Below are 14,436 nucleotides of genomic sequence, written 5' to 3'. Positions count from 1 at the left end.
TGAATATTCCTGATTCATGCAAGGGCTCAGACTGACATGTTACAGCTCAGCTATTTATGACTGTGGACAGTTTCCACTTTTGCTGAGAATCCTAAGAATCTGTCTTCTGCTTAACATTTTGTAAAACAAATCCATGGCACTAAAGAAGTGTTTTCAGCTAAGGAGTATAAAGTATTTTCTTGTCTATTTGAGGGATTAAGGTGCCCAGCCATGAGAATCTGAATTCAAAGCTAGTGTAGGCAGCTGCTTCTCCAAGAAGTGTGACAACTTTTAATTAAATGCAAGTTTATTTCAGTATTTCAAAATTAGTGTCATAGTGTGAAATGTTTTGGGAAACTGGACCAAGAATACATAGCATGTGGTGAAGGACTGTCTCTTCACTATGGCAAGTGGCAAAGAGAGAAAATAGCAGCACCTGCCTTCACTCCTGCATTCAATGATTACTAGGACTAGAAGCGAACAGCGAAGGAATCATTTTTGCTTACGTTTAATCCAGGTTAATGCTATACATTTTTAAATACACATTTTGGAGTTTACTCGTTATCATGCAGTCCCTGGGATGGAATGACTCTGGCCTTGTTGTCTCTTGTTGCGCTGTGGCTCCAAAAGTCGATTAGGTAGGGCAAAGCACTGGAAGAGAGAAAATGAGACAGTTCAGTACCTGGCTGCTCTAGTCTGAGTCAGGAAAATATTTCACTTCTTAGCGATGTGGTGACTGAGGACATCGGCAGACAAGGGCACTGTTTCTAACACAAACCTTACAGATGATTATCCCTAGCATGGACTGTCCCTGAAATGGTTCAGTACATCCATACTACAACTCTGGGCACTGTACAAGGATTGCACTGGATCCCCACACAGCCCTTCTGTTGTAGCTGAAGAAAGAAAGAAACACTATGCTTCCTCTCACCTACAGTTCCTCGTACAGCTTTTTTGCCTTTTTGTCACTTGGGCAGCACAAAGAGATCGACATTCACTTGTTTGCAGCAGACTACCACAGGGTCTCTGTGCCCCCTAAATCACACCTAAGCACTCAGAATGAGCCTGGTGTTGGCCCTGTGAAGGGGGTGAATTTTACCTGGGGAGCAATGTGAAGATGAGATTCATAGCCAGCTCCCTTCCTTTTCTCTGTTACCTTGATGTAGCAAGTAGGGACATGACCGGAGACCAGCCCACAGCTGGTGGCTGGTCCCTTAGGGACTGTTACCAGTTGGTGGGGTTTAGAGCAGCCGCTAGATTGCTCTAAAACTTGCTGGGGCTATGACACGTGTAAAAGTGCCCAGAGAATCAGAAGCCATAACCAGCTTCCCGACTTTTCCCCCATCTCTGCTGTACCCAGTAGAAACCAGGCACAGAAGAGAATCTAGATCTCTAGTATTATACTATGCTAGTACATTACACACAAGACAACTAGATTAAAAAAATATAATTAAGGTTGCAACGTCAATCAGTCAGAAGTTAGGCAATACCAGAATTAAGGGTGCCAGTGGAAAAGATTCTGTGGAAAAAAAATGTCTGTGTTCATGTGATTAAAAACTGTGTCTTAATGCATATAGGCTGTGCAGGCAATCTTAATACGGGCATTTCCCAACTTTTGAACGTTTGACTTTGCTAACTTAATAATGTTCTTTTCATTGTTTTGGTGCAATTACCTAGTTAAAAAAAAACAACTGAAATCCCATCATGTAGCATCATATGAACACTAATATGGATCATTAGCAGGACTGGAACCTTTAGATCCACTGCATAGAGCTCTGATGAGCTACTGGAGGAACTGATAGAAGTAGTAGGTTGTAATCCTCTACATGAACCAGATCTTGATGGGGATGGGAAGCTTTGCTATTGGGTTTTATTGATATTTGCTGAGAGCAGAGGAATATAGAGACTCGGGAATCTTGGATTCCAGTCCGTGCTCTGGAATGCCGCACTCAGTGAAGGCGAATGTTCTCTAGTGGGCACAGACTGGTCTGTCCATTTCCCTCAAGCTTGATACCTTCTGCCCCTTCCCCTCCAACCTGTCCCTGTCCCAGTCCTGGCTCTTCTCCACGACTAGCTCCACGTCCCAGTCCTGTTCCTGTCACCTACACAGTCCCAGTCTCTTTGCCCAGCCAGTCCTAGTCCCCTCTCTGGACTCACTGTCTCAGTCTCCCCCCCTCCATCCAAGTGTTCCACCCACGCTTCCAGTCCCTTTGCCCAACCAGTCCCAGTTCCTCCCCCCCGGCTCCTCCATTGATGCATCCCTCTCCCCACCCCACCTCCAGTCACCCCCACATTCACATTGCCCATCCCAGGCTCCCTCCTAAGGTCCTTTGTCCAATCTTTGTGTCCCTTGCTCTCTGGCTCTTTCTCCCAGTCCCTTTGCCCAGCAAATTCCAATTTCCCACCCACATGCTGGCTCCTTGTCAGATCTGTCCCCCCTTCCCTCTGCACTGCTGGTTCCCAGTCCCAGTCCTGCTTTCCCCTTTTTCTTTCCTCACCTGATTTCAATTTCTCAACCACCCACCAGCTCCTAGGCCTTACCCGATTTCCCTCCCTGGCTCCCTGGGTCCCTGCGCAACCATTCCCAGTGTCCTCTGCTTTCCAGCTCCTAGTCCCAGGCTCCTTGCCCAGCCAGTCTTAGTTTTCCCACAACTCCCAGTTCCAGCTTCTCTCTGGATCCCCACCAGCCTCGAGATCCAGTCCCCCTCCACTCTGCTCAAGCTTTTTGTTCCAATCTACAGCCCCCCATCCGACAGGTCTGGCTCTTGTTCTCTCTGCTTTTGATTCAGGCAGTTTCCTCATCCACACTGCCTCGGCATCAGCAGGCAGGGCATTGAAAGCACAGGCGAGGCAGTCTGCCTGCTTTCGGTTCTGGTGCCCAGACTTGGCATAATCTGGAACAGCCAGGAGCCAGGAACTGCTGAGCCTCAGGCAGGAACATACTGACTGTGTACAGAAACTTAGGAGAATTAAGCAATGACGTTCTACAAAGTCTCTACTGAATATGTGCAAACTGAGATCTTTCAAAGGCTTATAACATGGCCACATTTGGACAGATTGTCACAGAGATGGCAAAAAGCACATCCCTGGCACAAGGCCATGCCTGCCAAATGCCAAGTTCCTGTCCCCAAGTATGGGTGTGGAACAGCTTCTCAAAGAAAAGGTCACCAGAATTTTCATGGCAAGGTGGAGCATGCCATGCAATGTCCTTTCAGATTCAGCCAGGTGATAAAGGCCAATGAAATGGACAGCCGTAGCTGGAAAAAGGCCAAACTGGCTGTTAGCTAATCAACAGTTATATGTGAACTGCCGAAGAACATAGGGAGACAGGACACCATGCTAAGGGTATGTCCATACTAGAAACGTAAGTCAACCTGTATCAGGTTGACTTACAGCCACCGCAATAATTACTGCAGTGGTTCATGTCCACACTGCCCTCTTTGGGTCGGTGGTGTGCATCCCCACCAGGAGCGCTTCCATCAACCTAAGAGGGGCCGTGTGGGGAGCTGAGAGTTCCCCACTGGGAGTTGGGGGAAGCCACCCTGGGCTTCTTGTCCCCAGAGAGCAGGGTCCAGCTACCCTGGTCCTCCCTGCTCACCAGCAGGAGCGGGCAGCCTTGTCAATTTCACAGCTCCAAGCCATGAATTCACAAAGCTACTCCACTTCCAGCAGCAAGCAGGCAGAGAGATCGCCTGGGCTTCTCTGCCCAGCTGCCAGCTGGGAGGGGGAAGGGAAGCCAACTGGGCTTCTTGCCCTGGCTCCAAGATGGAAGTGAGTCCAAAACCGCCCGGGCTTGTCGCCCCCAGCTCCCAGTTGGTAGGAGGGGGAAGCTGCCTGGGCTTCTCACCGTGGCTCCCAGCCGGGAGCAGGGTCCAGCCACCCAGCTCTTCATGGGAGCGGGGGATAGCTGGGCTCTAACAGCCCGGCTTTCTTGTCAACTTGACAGCTCCTGCTCTGCACAGACACTGCGTCATCCTAACTATGCCGACATAAGCCTGACGCCTCTTGTGGAGGTGGAGTTACCATGTCGGTGTAGAAGGGCACTTACATTGGCAGAAGGAAGGCTGTGGCGTAGACACTGACATAATTAGGTTGACGTAAGCTGCCTTATGCTGACCTAACTGTGTAGTGGAGGCCAACCCTAAGTGTGCTAACAGAAGGCAGGCACCCAGTCTCAATCAAAAGAGGCTGAAATAACCATTGCCTTCTCTTCCAGTTCCTTCCCCCAAGAAAACTGCATCACCTCCATCTTATCTGTATTGAGTCTCAGCCATGCACCCTCACCCATGCCTGGCTCTTTCTGGGCAGCTCCAGCCAGGTCAGCGGACGTGACACATAAAGCGGTTTCATCAGCACACTGAGACTCTGCAGCTCAGGCCTCCTCACTAAACTCTGTGTGGCCTTATGTACACATTAAACAAGAGAGTGACAAGATGGAGCCACGCAGAACCACACAGAAGAGCACCCTCTGGGAAAAGGAGCAATTGCCCTGTACCCAAGTGCTCCACCTCCCATCCTCTCTCTGACAGCAGCCCTATCAACCCCTGCTATGAGTCGTAATCAAGTCAAAAACATCTCGTGATCAGTGGTATTGAAGGCAGCTGACATGTCTAATAGTACACAGTGTAGTTGTGTCATCTCAAGTGTACACATACCCCTGGTTGAGAACCACTGACCTACTCTAACCCCCCTGACAAGATGGAGGATTTGTTGTGTCTAAAGCATCCAAGGCAGTTGGCTATCCAGCCTCTTTTTGAAAATCGAGTGTGATTTTCAAATAAAATAGGCACCTATCTGCATATTTAGGCAACTAAGTATCTTTAAAGTCTGGTCCTTAGTTCCTGTTAATGACTGTAAACAAGTCATATGACTTGCTATTTACTAGTACTTATTAGAATTAGCCAGAATTACTTTGTCTTCATTAGACATGCCTTAGTAATTTTTAAATACTGAAACACAGTAAAATAATTAGCCGGAACTTTGTTAATAAAAACTTTTTAAAATCATTAAGTATTCCTTGCAAATTATTAAGTTACTGAAGCAAAGTAGCATGTAGACTCAAAGAGAAAATATCAGCCCTAGATGGGTCCCTCTTCCCAACGTCCAGGAGCAGGAATGACTAAGACTAGGTGGAACTCACTACTGGGGGGGACAGATTTGTGCAGCTCCCTTCCAGGCACGCTCCCTGGATGCAAGATTTGTCTCTGTAAATGCCCCTCTGCGACTGCTACTCCACACACCCTGGGCGCAGCACAGCTTCTGCTGGAGGTGCTCAGGAGAGGGGGCCTCTGAGTGCACAGAGACACCTCACAGATTATTTCTGCTCCTGACAGAAACAATCTACCATGGACCTGGTGGAAGAGATGCTGCCTGGAGCCCCTGGCAGCTGATATGCAGGCTCACATTCATGCTCCTTTTCAGTGTTCATGTGTGCACCCCTTTGGAGCCAGAATTTGACTTTACGCAGATACTTGGTGGTTATTTTCTTACTGTGCAGGAGTAATATTTCTCAGCAGTGAAATTTAATTTAATAAAATAGACAATTGAGGACTGGTATATGCAGATACAATTCTACCAAAGTCAGTGTTGCTGCACTGCCTTACCCCAGAGCCGGATCAGATCCAGTGTGCATTACTACTCTGGGGGTGGCCGTTGCCTTTTCTCAGAGATATAGCAAGTTCATACACAAATATTTTGGTGAATCTCCCGCCTTAGGTGAAATAAAATATTTGTGGCCAAAATCAGTCTATGAACTCACAGGTACTTTGGGGATTGCAAGCAGAAAGCATTACTCTGGAAATTTAACTGTACAAAAGGGATGCTGCGATTTTCCTTGCAGTTATACACTGTTCCAAAACCAGTGTATTGATGAGAAATTGTTACCATGATGTTGGAAAACTGTACAATGAATTATGTCAGTCAGCTATAGATATTAATCAATGTTAGCGAAATGAGGTATTTGCATGAGTACAAGTAGGTGCTCAGCATGATTCCACTGTATCTGCATAAGCACACCTAGGTGCTGAGCATGATGGGAAATGGTCAGTCTGGCTGGTATTGGGTTACAAATCACTTCAGTGTTAATTGCAGCGGTAATGAAATGTCCTCCTCCAATTGTATGAACAAATGGCAGCAGAGCTGTGCTTAGCCTGTGCGCTGATGAAAGATTCTCTCTCACCTGAACAGAACTCAACAAAGGAGGTGTTCGGATGCCTGAAAGCTGTAAAGGCACCATGGAGAGTGGTTTGGTGGTTTTTCTGGTGGGGTTGTAACAGCCCTGATTAAGGACTTCTCTCAGGCATGGATTGACCATTTCCTCCCACTGTTAAAAAGTAGAGCTAATGAGTTTTCTTAGAGTCTTTTGTTTTGTTAAAGAGCAGGAACATTGCTTTTCTGTAGGTAGGGGGGTTTCCTAGGAGGTGAAACTCATTAGAACTGAAGTTATGGGGGCATCTCAAGGGACTGACAGTGGAGAGGTCCTACAGGCATTGAGAGGCAGCAGAGAGGACCAGTCAAGCTTGTGGTGCAAGTCAGCAGGGGGGACTGGCTGAGCCACACAAGTCAGAGGTGGACAATGCAATTACGATGGTCGCTAGGACAGGGGAAAGCAAGAAGGGAGAGGCCCCATGTACTCTGGGGTGGGTTCTGCTCTTTGAGTTCATGAATTCTGTTTGCACTTCTTTTCCCAAACCCGTGCTGTGTTACTTCCTTCCTTTTATTAAAAGGTTTACTTTCTACACTCAGACTGTGCTTGCGGTAGGGAAGTATTGCCTTTTGGGGGTGCCCAGGGGATAGCGTGTGATTTCCCAGATAACTGGGTGGGGGCTGGAGTGGTTTGATGGTGTATCATTGACAGCAACCCCTAGATATAGAACCCGGCCTTTGCTGCTGCCGACTCTGTCTGGCTGAAGGGTTACATTTATTAGGAAAATATAAAGGAATCTTTGCTTTTGCATGTGTCCCTGCTGATGTAAGCATATTAGAACTTAGCTAGAACTGCTCCAGGGTTGTGTAAACCATGAAATCTGGTTTGTGTGTCTCACTTTTTGAAATCTTGGACTGTGTAAATAGCAGGGTAAAGCAGAGTGTAATGAGGAAATTAACTTCAGGTATTTCTAAGGCAAGTAAAAAAGCAAAAAACTAAAGCTACAAAAACAGCCAAGTCAGATAAAAGCTGGAGGAAGTGAGTGGGGTTAATAGCAAAGAATAGATGACGGAAGTAAGTTTTAGCAGGATAAGTAAAAATGTATTAGTTTAGGTTAGCTATTGCAGTGTTGGTGTAGCCATGTCGGTTCCAGGATATTAGAGAGACGAGGTGGGTGCAATAATATCTGTTACTGAACCAAGTTTTCAGGTCTTCTAAAGAAGAGCTCTCTATAAGCTCAAAAGCTTGTCTCTCTAACTAGCAGAAGTTAGTCTAATAAAAGCTATTAACTCTTCCACCTTGTCCCGCTAGGTTAGTTATTATGATTTATGCAGGAGAATGTTTTAATTAGATAGATACATAGATGAGGTAACTGGGTAAACAGAGTTTGCACAAAGTTACAGAAAAGGGGATAAAAGACAGGTAATTGACAACAGAAGAGTGGAGAAGACACAGGGGAAGAACATAGCAGAGACAAGAGATGTGAAAAGAGTCACCCTGTCCCCAGGAGAGGTAACTTGAGCAATTATTTTTCTTGCATTATCTGTTTTTGCATGTGTATGTAATTCAGAAGTGATAACAGCATTGTCTTAAGACATATGAAAATAAAGGCAAAAATAAATTGTTTAAGCCTAAATTGACCTGGGATCTTGTTTTTCATCCAACAGTTGGTGTTGCTAGGTGGGCATGTTATCTAAGCATTCTATTATCACCTCCTTTTGGAATCACAATCTAAAATGACTGTGTAATTAACAAGGATTAGTGATTTTAGACAGCCTCTGTCCATGGTGGTGTGACACCAGATAAGAAACAGACTTAAGAATGGAAGATTATATTAAATATAAGAACATAAGAATGGTCATACTGGGTCAGACCAATAGTCCATCTAGCCCAGTATCCTGTCTTCTGATGGTGGCGAATGCCAGCTGCTTCAGAAGGAATGAACAGAACAGGGCAATTATTGAATGATTTATCTCCTGTCATCCAGTCCCAATCTGCAGTCAGAAGCTTAGGGATATGCAGAGCATGGGACTGCATCATTGATGGACCAAGCCTCCATGAATTTATGTATTCTTTTTTTGAATCCACTTACACTTTTGGCCCTCACAACATCCCCTTGCAATGAATTACATGGGTGGATCATTTATTGTGTGATACGTACTTCCTTTTGCTTGTTTTAAACCTGCTGCCTATTAATTTCATTGGATGACCTCTCATTTGTGTGCTATGTGAAGGGGTAAATAACACTTCCTTATTCACTTTCTCTACACCATTCATGATTTTTATAGAACTCTATCATATCCCCTTTCAGACATCTCTTTTCCATGTTGAAAAGTCCCAATCTTTTTAATTTCTCTTCACACAGAAGCTATTCCATACTCCTAATTATTTTTGTTGACCTTCTCTGTACCTTTTCCAGTTCAAGGGTGTGTATACAATGACTTTATATAGTGGCATTATATTTTCTATCTTATTATCTATCCCTTTCCTAATGGTTCCTAACATTCTATTAGCTTTTTTGACTGCTGCTGCACATTAAGCATATGTTTTCAGAGAACTAGCCACAAGGACTCCAAGATCTCTTTCTTCATCTGGTAAAAGCTAATTTAGACCCCAACATTTTGTTTGTTTGCAGTTGGGATTATTTTGTGCAATGTGCATTACTTTGCATTTATCAACACTGAATTTTATCTGCCATTTTGTTGCCCAATCACCCAGTTTGTGAGATCCCATTGTAACTCTTCACAGTCTGCATTGGACTTAACTATCCTGAGTAATTTTGTATAATCTGCAAACTTTACAACCTCACTGTTTTCCCTTTTTTCCAGATCATTTATGAACATGTTGAACAATTCTGATCCCAGTACAGATCCCTGGGGGACCCCTCTATTTATCTCTCTCCACTGTAAAAACTGGCCATTTATTCTTTGTTTACTGTCTTTTAACCATTTACTGCTCCATGAGTGGACCTTCCTTTTTATCCCATTACAGCTTACTTCGCTTAAGAGCCTTTGGTGAGGGATTTTGTCAAAGGCTTTCTGAAAGTCCAAGTACACTATATGTACTTTCACTATATGTATGTATGTCACCCTTATCCACATATTTGTTGACCCCATCAAAGAATTCCAATAGATTGCCTTTAATTCCCTGATTTGCCTTTGCAAAAGCCATGTTGACTCTTCCCCAACAAATCATGGGTCTGATAATTCTGTTCTTTACTATAGTTTCAACCAATTTGCTGGTATTGAAGTTAGGCTTACCAGACTTTAATTGCCAGGATCACCTCTGGAACCTTTTTTTAAAATTGGTGTTACATTAGCTATAGTCATCTTCTACAGAGGCTGATTTCACTGTAGGTTACATACCACAGTTAGTAGATCTGCAATTTCATCTTTGAATTCCTTCAGAATTCTCGGGTGAATACCATCTGGTCCCAGTAACTTATTATTGTTTAATTTTTCAATTTGTTCCAAAACCTCCTCTATTGAGACCTCAATTTCTCACATTTGTCGTCTAAAAAGAATGGCTCATGTGTGGGAATCTTTCTCACATCCCCTGCAGTGAAGACCGATGCAAAGAATTCATTTAGCTTCTCTGCAACAGCCTTGTCTTTCTTGAGCTCTCCTTTAGCATCTCGATTATTCAGTGGCCCCACTGATTGTTTAGCAGGCTTCCTGCTTCTCATGTACTTTAAAAAAATTGCCGTTAGTTTTTGTGTTTTTCGCTAGTTGATTTTCAAATTCTTTTTTGGCCTGCCTAATCATACTATTACACTTGACTTGCCAGAGTTTATGCTCCTTTCTATTTTCCTCAGGAAGATTTGATTTCCAATTTTTAAAAGATGCCTTTTTGCCTCTAACTACCTTTTTTACTCTTTTGTTTAGCCATAGTGGCATTTATTTTTGGTCCTCTTACTATATTTATTTGGGGTCTACATTTAATTTGAGCCTCTATTATGATGTTTTTAAAAGGTTTCCATGCAGCTTGTAGGCATTTCATTCTTATGACTGTTCCTTTTAATTTCCATTTAACTAGCTTCCTCATTTTTGTGTAGTTCCCCTTTCTGGAGTTAAATGCTACTGTGGTTGGCTTCTTTGGTATTTTCCCTCCCACAAGGATGTTAATTTTAAACAATATGTAGGAGGGAGGGAGTTTGGATAAAAAGGTTCTACCTAGTGTTGAACCTTTGGAAATGGTGCAAAAGTTATTTGAAAATGATGCTTCAAATAACAAAAGTGCAAAGAAGCCCACAAGAACAGATGATTCATGGAAGCTAAGTGTGTGAGCGGAACTTGCAGACAGCCAAAGGCACAGAAGAGAGAGACAGCCTGTCAGAGAGCGAGGCATTTGAGTAGAGAAACAGGTCTTAGCTGTCTGAGGTTCAGAAAGAGAATGACAAAATCAAAGCTGTTTTAAGACAGAATGTCCCGCTGCAGCAGTGAAAACTCCAAGGTAGATAATCACAAAGAATGTGAGAGGTGGATTAGTTATTTGAAACAGCAAATACAAGCTGAGAAGGGAATTATATCCACTTTTTCAGGAATAGGGGTGGAAAAAGTTGAAAGGCTGAGACTTTTATTGGAAGAAAGGCAGAATGCACTTTTATGAGTTCAAAAAGCACCAGTAATCAATGAAGTAACTGTGGGTGGTTGTAGTGAAGGAAAAACCTAAATGGAAAAAAATCGGGAAAAACTACCAGCTTAATCTTGATGGTAAATCTAGACAAAAGGCTTAATAGGGTTAGCAGCATGGTTTTAATACTTAAAAATTAAATAAATAAAAAGGAGACATTGTTAGCTAACTATTGGCTAACAATGGCAGGTAACAAAGACAGGTAAAAATCCATGCTATTTTCCTAAATAATCTGAACATTTAAATTTGTTATAAAATGTTTTTGTAATCTGATGTATTGGTGTGATCCATGCATATCAACACTACATTGCGTAGATCTGTGTGTGTCCATATAATCACATGAGCCTAAGTTAAAAAAAAAGGGCTCTGATAATTCATCCAAATTTTAAGTAAAAACATTTAAAAGAAAGTGCAGTAAATTTGTGTAATTAAATATGGTTAAAAGCCTAAACAAATACTTTTATAAACCCCTTAGGTAACGTAAATTAATAAGTACACATATAAAAAATTCTTTACTGCTTGTTTAAGAATGTGGGATACTAGTTAAAGCTTATTGGGTTAATATGTTAATAAACACAGAATCATAGAAATGTAGGACTGGAAGGGACCAGGATAGATCATCCAGTCCAGTCCCCTGCACTGAGGCAGGAGTAAGTTGGGTTTTTTTAACCATTTGTTTAATTGTTTTGTTTTGTTAAAGTCATTGAAGAAAAACATCTTTGGTTTCTGGCTAAACTTCAGGTAAAGTGCAGTTATTGACCAAGTATTTTAGGCATCAACCATTTATTGCAGTCAGCTTGTATGTCTTTTTCCTCATTGACTAACCCTGATAAACTATTCTGTATTGTTTAATTGTTTTTATATGTTGTACATAGAACTGCTTTGAGCAGGGGGTTGACTAGATGACCTTCTGAGGTCCCTTCCAACCCTAATCTTCTAGGATTCTATGGTTCTCTGATACATTTTGTGTCCTGTGACCATTTTTACTTTTATTTGGGGTTTTATTTTTGTTGCAACAAAAAGAAATTAATTTTGCACGTAATTATATAAAAACATTTGTGTTGTTTTGTGATACGAACTTTTTTTAAAATGAAAGCTAAAAAGGCTTTTGTTAATATTTTTAGGCTGTAATAATTTTATAAGATACAAGATTATTGTGTTATGTTTTATTTTATACATTGCAAGCACCTTTGATTTTAAGCAATCAAATCTTTTCTTTTAATAATTGGTGTTTATACATGTAAAGAAATATAATGTCAATTCCTCTGGCAAAAGGGACAGAGGAATGATGTTGGCTGTGGTAAGGGTTAAAGCTCACTCTAAATTATCCTTGGATGTGGAGCGGAAAAAAAAAAAAAGGCTGACCTAGCAGCTAAAAAGGCACCTCAGCCCCTGTCGGTGCCATTAAGATATAGTGGAAGGATTTTGATTGACAGTCCTGCAGAAATGGGACACCAACATACAAAAATCTTCTATGAATTCTATGATTCTATGAAAAACGTGTTGGAGGTGGAAAACCCTTACAGTACAGGGGGACCCCACTGAGGATAATATAGTTCCCGTGGAGAGAAAATTTATGGATGACTCTAGCCTCAAATGGGTGTGGCTTATCCTTAAGCAGCTACAGTCTGAATTTATATAAATACATCATGACCTGCCCACTGGAGGGCATCAGGGAACTGAAAATACAGTGGCTCGTATTCAGCAAATAGGTTGTTTGCCATAGATGAGGCAAATCGTTAAACATTAACATAGAATCATAGAATATTAGGGTTAGAAGGGACCTCAGGAGGTCATCTTATCCCACCCCCTGCTCAAAGCAGGACCAACCCCAACTAAATTATTCCTGCCAGGGCTTTGTCAAGTCAGGCCTAAAAATCATCTAAGGATGGACATTCCACCTCCTCCCTAGAAAACATATTCCAGTGCTTCACTACCCCCTAGTGAGAAAGTTTTTCCTAATATCCAACCTAGACCTCTCCCACTGCAAGTTGAGACCACTGCTCTTTGTTCTGTCGTCTGCCACCACTGAGAAAAGCCTTGCTCCATCCTCCCTGGAACCCCCTTCAAGTAGTTGAAGGCTGCTATCAAACTCCCCCTCACTCTTCTCTTCTACAGATTAACAAGCCTAGTTCTCTCAGCTTCTCATAAGTCATGTGCTCCAGCCCCCTAATCATTTTTGTTTCCCTCCACTGGACTTTCTCCAATTTGTCCACATCCTTCCAGTAGTGGGGGGCCCAAAACTGGACACAATACTCCAAATGTGGTCTCACCAGTGCTGAATAGAGGGGAATAATCACTTTCCTCGATCTCCTGGCAATGCTCCAACTAATGCAGACCAAGATGCCATTAGCCTTCTTGGCAATAAAGGTATATTGTTTACTCATATCAGCTTCTTGTCCACTGTAACCCTCAGGTCCTTTTCTGCAGAACTGCTGCCTACCAAGTTGGTCCCCAATCTGAAGCAGTACACAGGATTCTTCCGTCGTAAGTACAGGACTCTGCACTTGTCCATGTTGAACCTCATCAGATTTCTTTTGGCCCAATCCTCCAATTTGTCTCAGCCACTCTGTATTGTATCCCTACTCTCCAGCATATCTACCACTCCCCCCTGTTTAGTGTCATCTGCAAACTTGCTGAGGGTGCAATTCACTCCATCCTTCATATCATTAATGAAGATGTTGAACAAAACTGGCTCCATGACCAACCCCTGAGGCACTCCACTTGATACCAGCTGCCAACTAGACATCGAGCCATTGATCACTATCTGCTGAGTCCGACGATCTAGCCAGCTTTCTATCCATCTTATAGTCCATTCATCTAACCCATACTTCTTTTAACTTGCTGATAAGAATACTATGGGACACCATATCAAAAGCGTTGCTAAAGTCAAGGTATATCATGTCCACTGTTTTCCCCACATCCACAGAGCAGTCATCTCATCATAGAAAGCAATCAGGTTGGTCAGAGATGACTTGCCCTTAGTGAAACCATGTTGACTGTTCATGATCATCTTCCTCTCTTTCAAGTGCCTCCAAATGGATTCCTTGAGGACCTGCTCCATGATTTTTCCAGGGATTGAGGTGAGGCTGACCAGTCTGTAGTTCCTTGGATCCTCTTTCTTCCCGTTTTTGAAGATGGGCACTAAATTTGCCTTTTTCCAATCATCCGGGACCTCCCCCAATTGCCATGAGTTTACAAAGATAATGGCTCTGAAATGACATCAGCCAACTCCCTCAGCATCCTCGGATGCATTGCATCTGGCCCCATGGACTTGTGTATATCCGATCTTTCTAAACAGTCCTGAACCTGTTCTTTCAGCACTGAGGGATGTTCACCTCCTCCCCATTCTGTGCTACCCAGTGCAGTAGTCTGGGAGCTGACCTTTGAAGACAGAGGCAAAAAAAGCATTGAGTACTTTAGTTTTTTCCACGTCATGTGTCACTAGGTTGCCTCTCTCATTCAATAAGGGGCCCACATTTTCCCTGACCTTCTTGTTACTAAGATGCCTGTAGAAACCCTTCTTGTTACCCTTCACATCACTTGCTAGCTGCAATTCCAGTTGTGCTTTGGCCTTCCTGATTTCACTTCTACATGCTCAAGAACTGTTATATTGAGAACTGTTTGGTATTTGCCCAAACTAACCCAGAGCTTACAAAAAACAAGGGCAAATTAGGACA

At 42.9% G+C, this 14,436-nt stretch overlaps 1 protein-coding gene across 3 annotated transcripts in view; it reads right to left on the bottom strand.

The window, feature by feature from the left end:
• Nucleotides 1-268: 268 nt before the first annotated feature.
• FEZ1 (fasciculation and elongation protein zeta 1) overlaps nucleotides 269-14,436 on the bottom strand; it is a 117,436-nt gene continuing 103,268 nt past the window's right edge. For all 3 annotated transcript variants that reach the window (XM_067562471.1, XM_067562453.1, XM_067562480.1), the window contains one exon: nucleotides 269-630. In XM_067562471.1, coding sequence (XP_067418572.1) covers nucleotides 614-630 — 17 coding nt within the window. In that variant the 3' untranslated portion in view covers nucleotides 269-613. The remainder of the gene's footprint in view (nucleotides 631-14,436) is intronic.

The sequence above is a fragment of the Emydura macquarii genome, unplaced genomic scaffold (assembly GCF_026122565.2).
Source record: "Emydura macquarii macquarii isolate MOO-44397 ecotype Brisbane River unplaced genomic scaffold, CSIRO-AGI_Emac_v2 contig_312, whole genome shotgun sequence".
Taxonomy (NCBI): Eukaryota; Metazoa; Chordata; order Testudines; family Chelidae; genus Emydura; species Emydura macquarii.
Note: the sequence above shows the minus strand (reverse complement) of the source record. Positions and strands in the feature narration are given on the sequence as shown.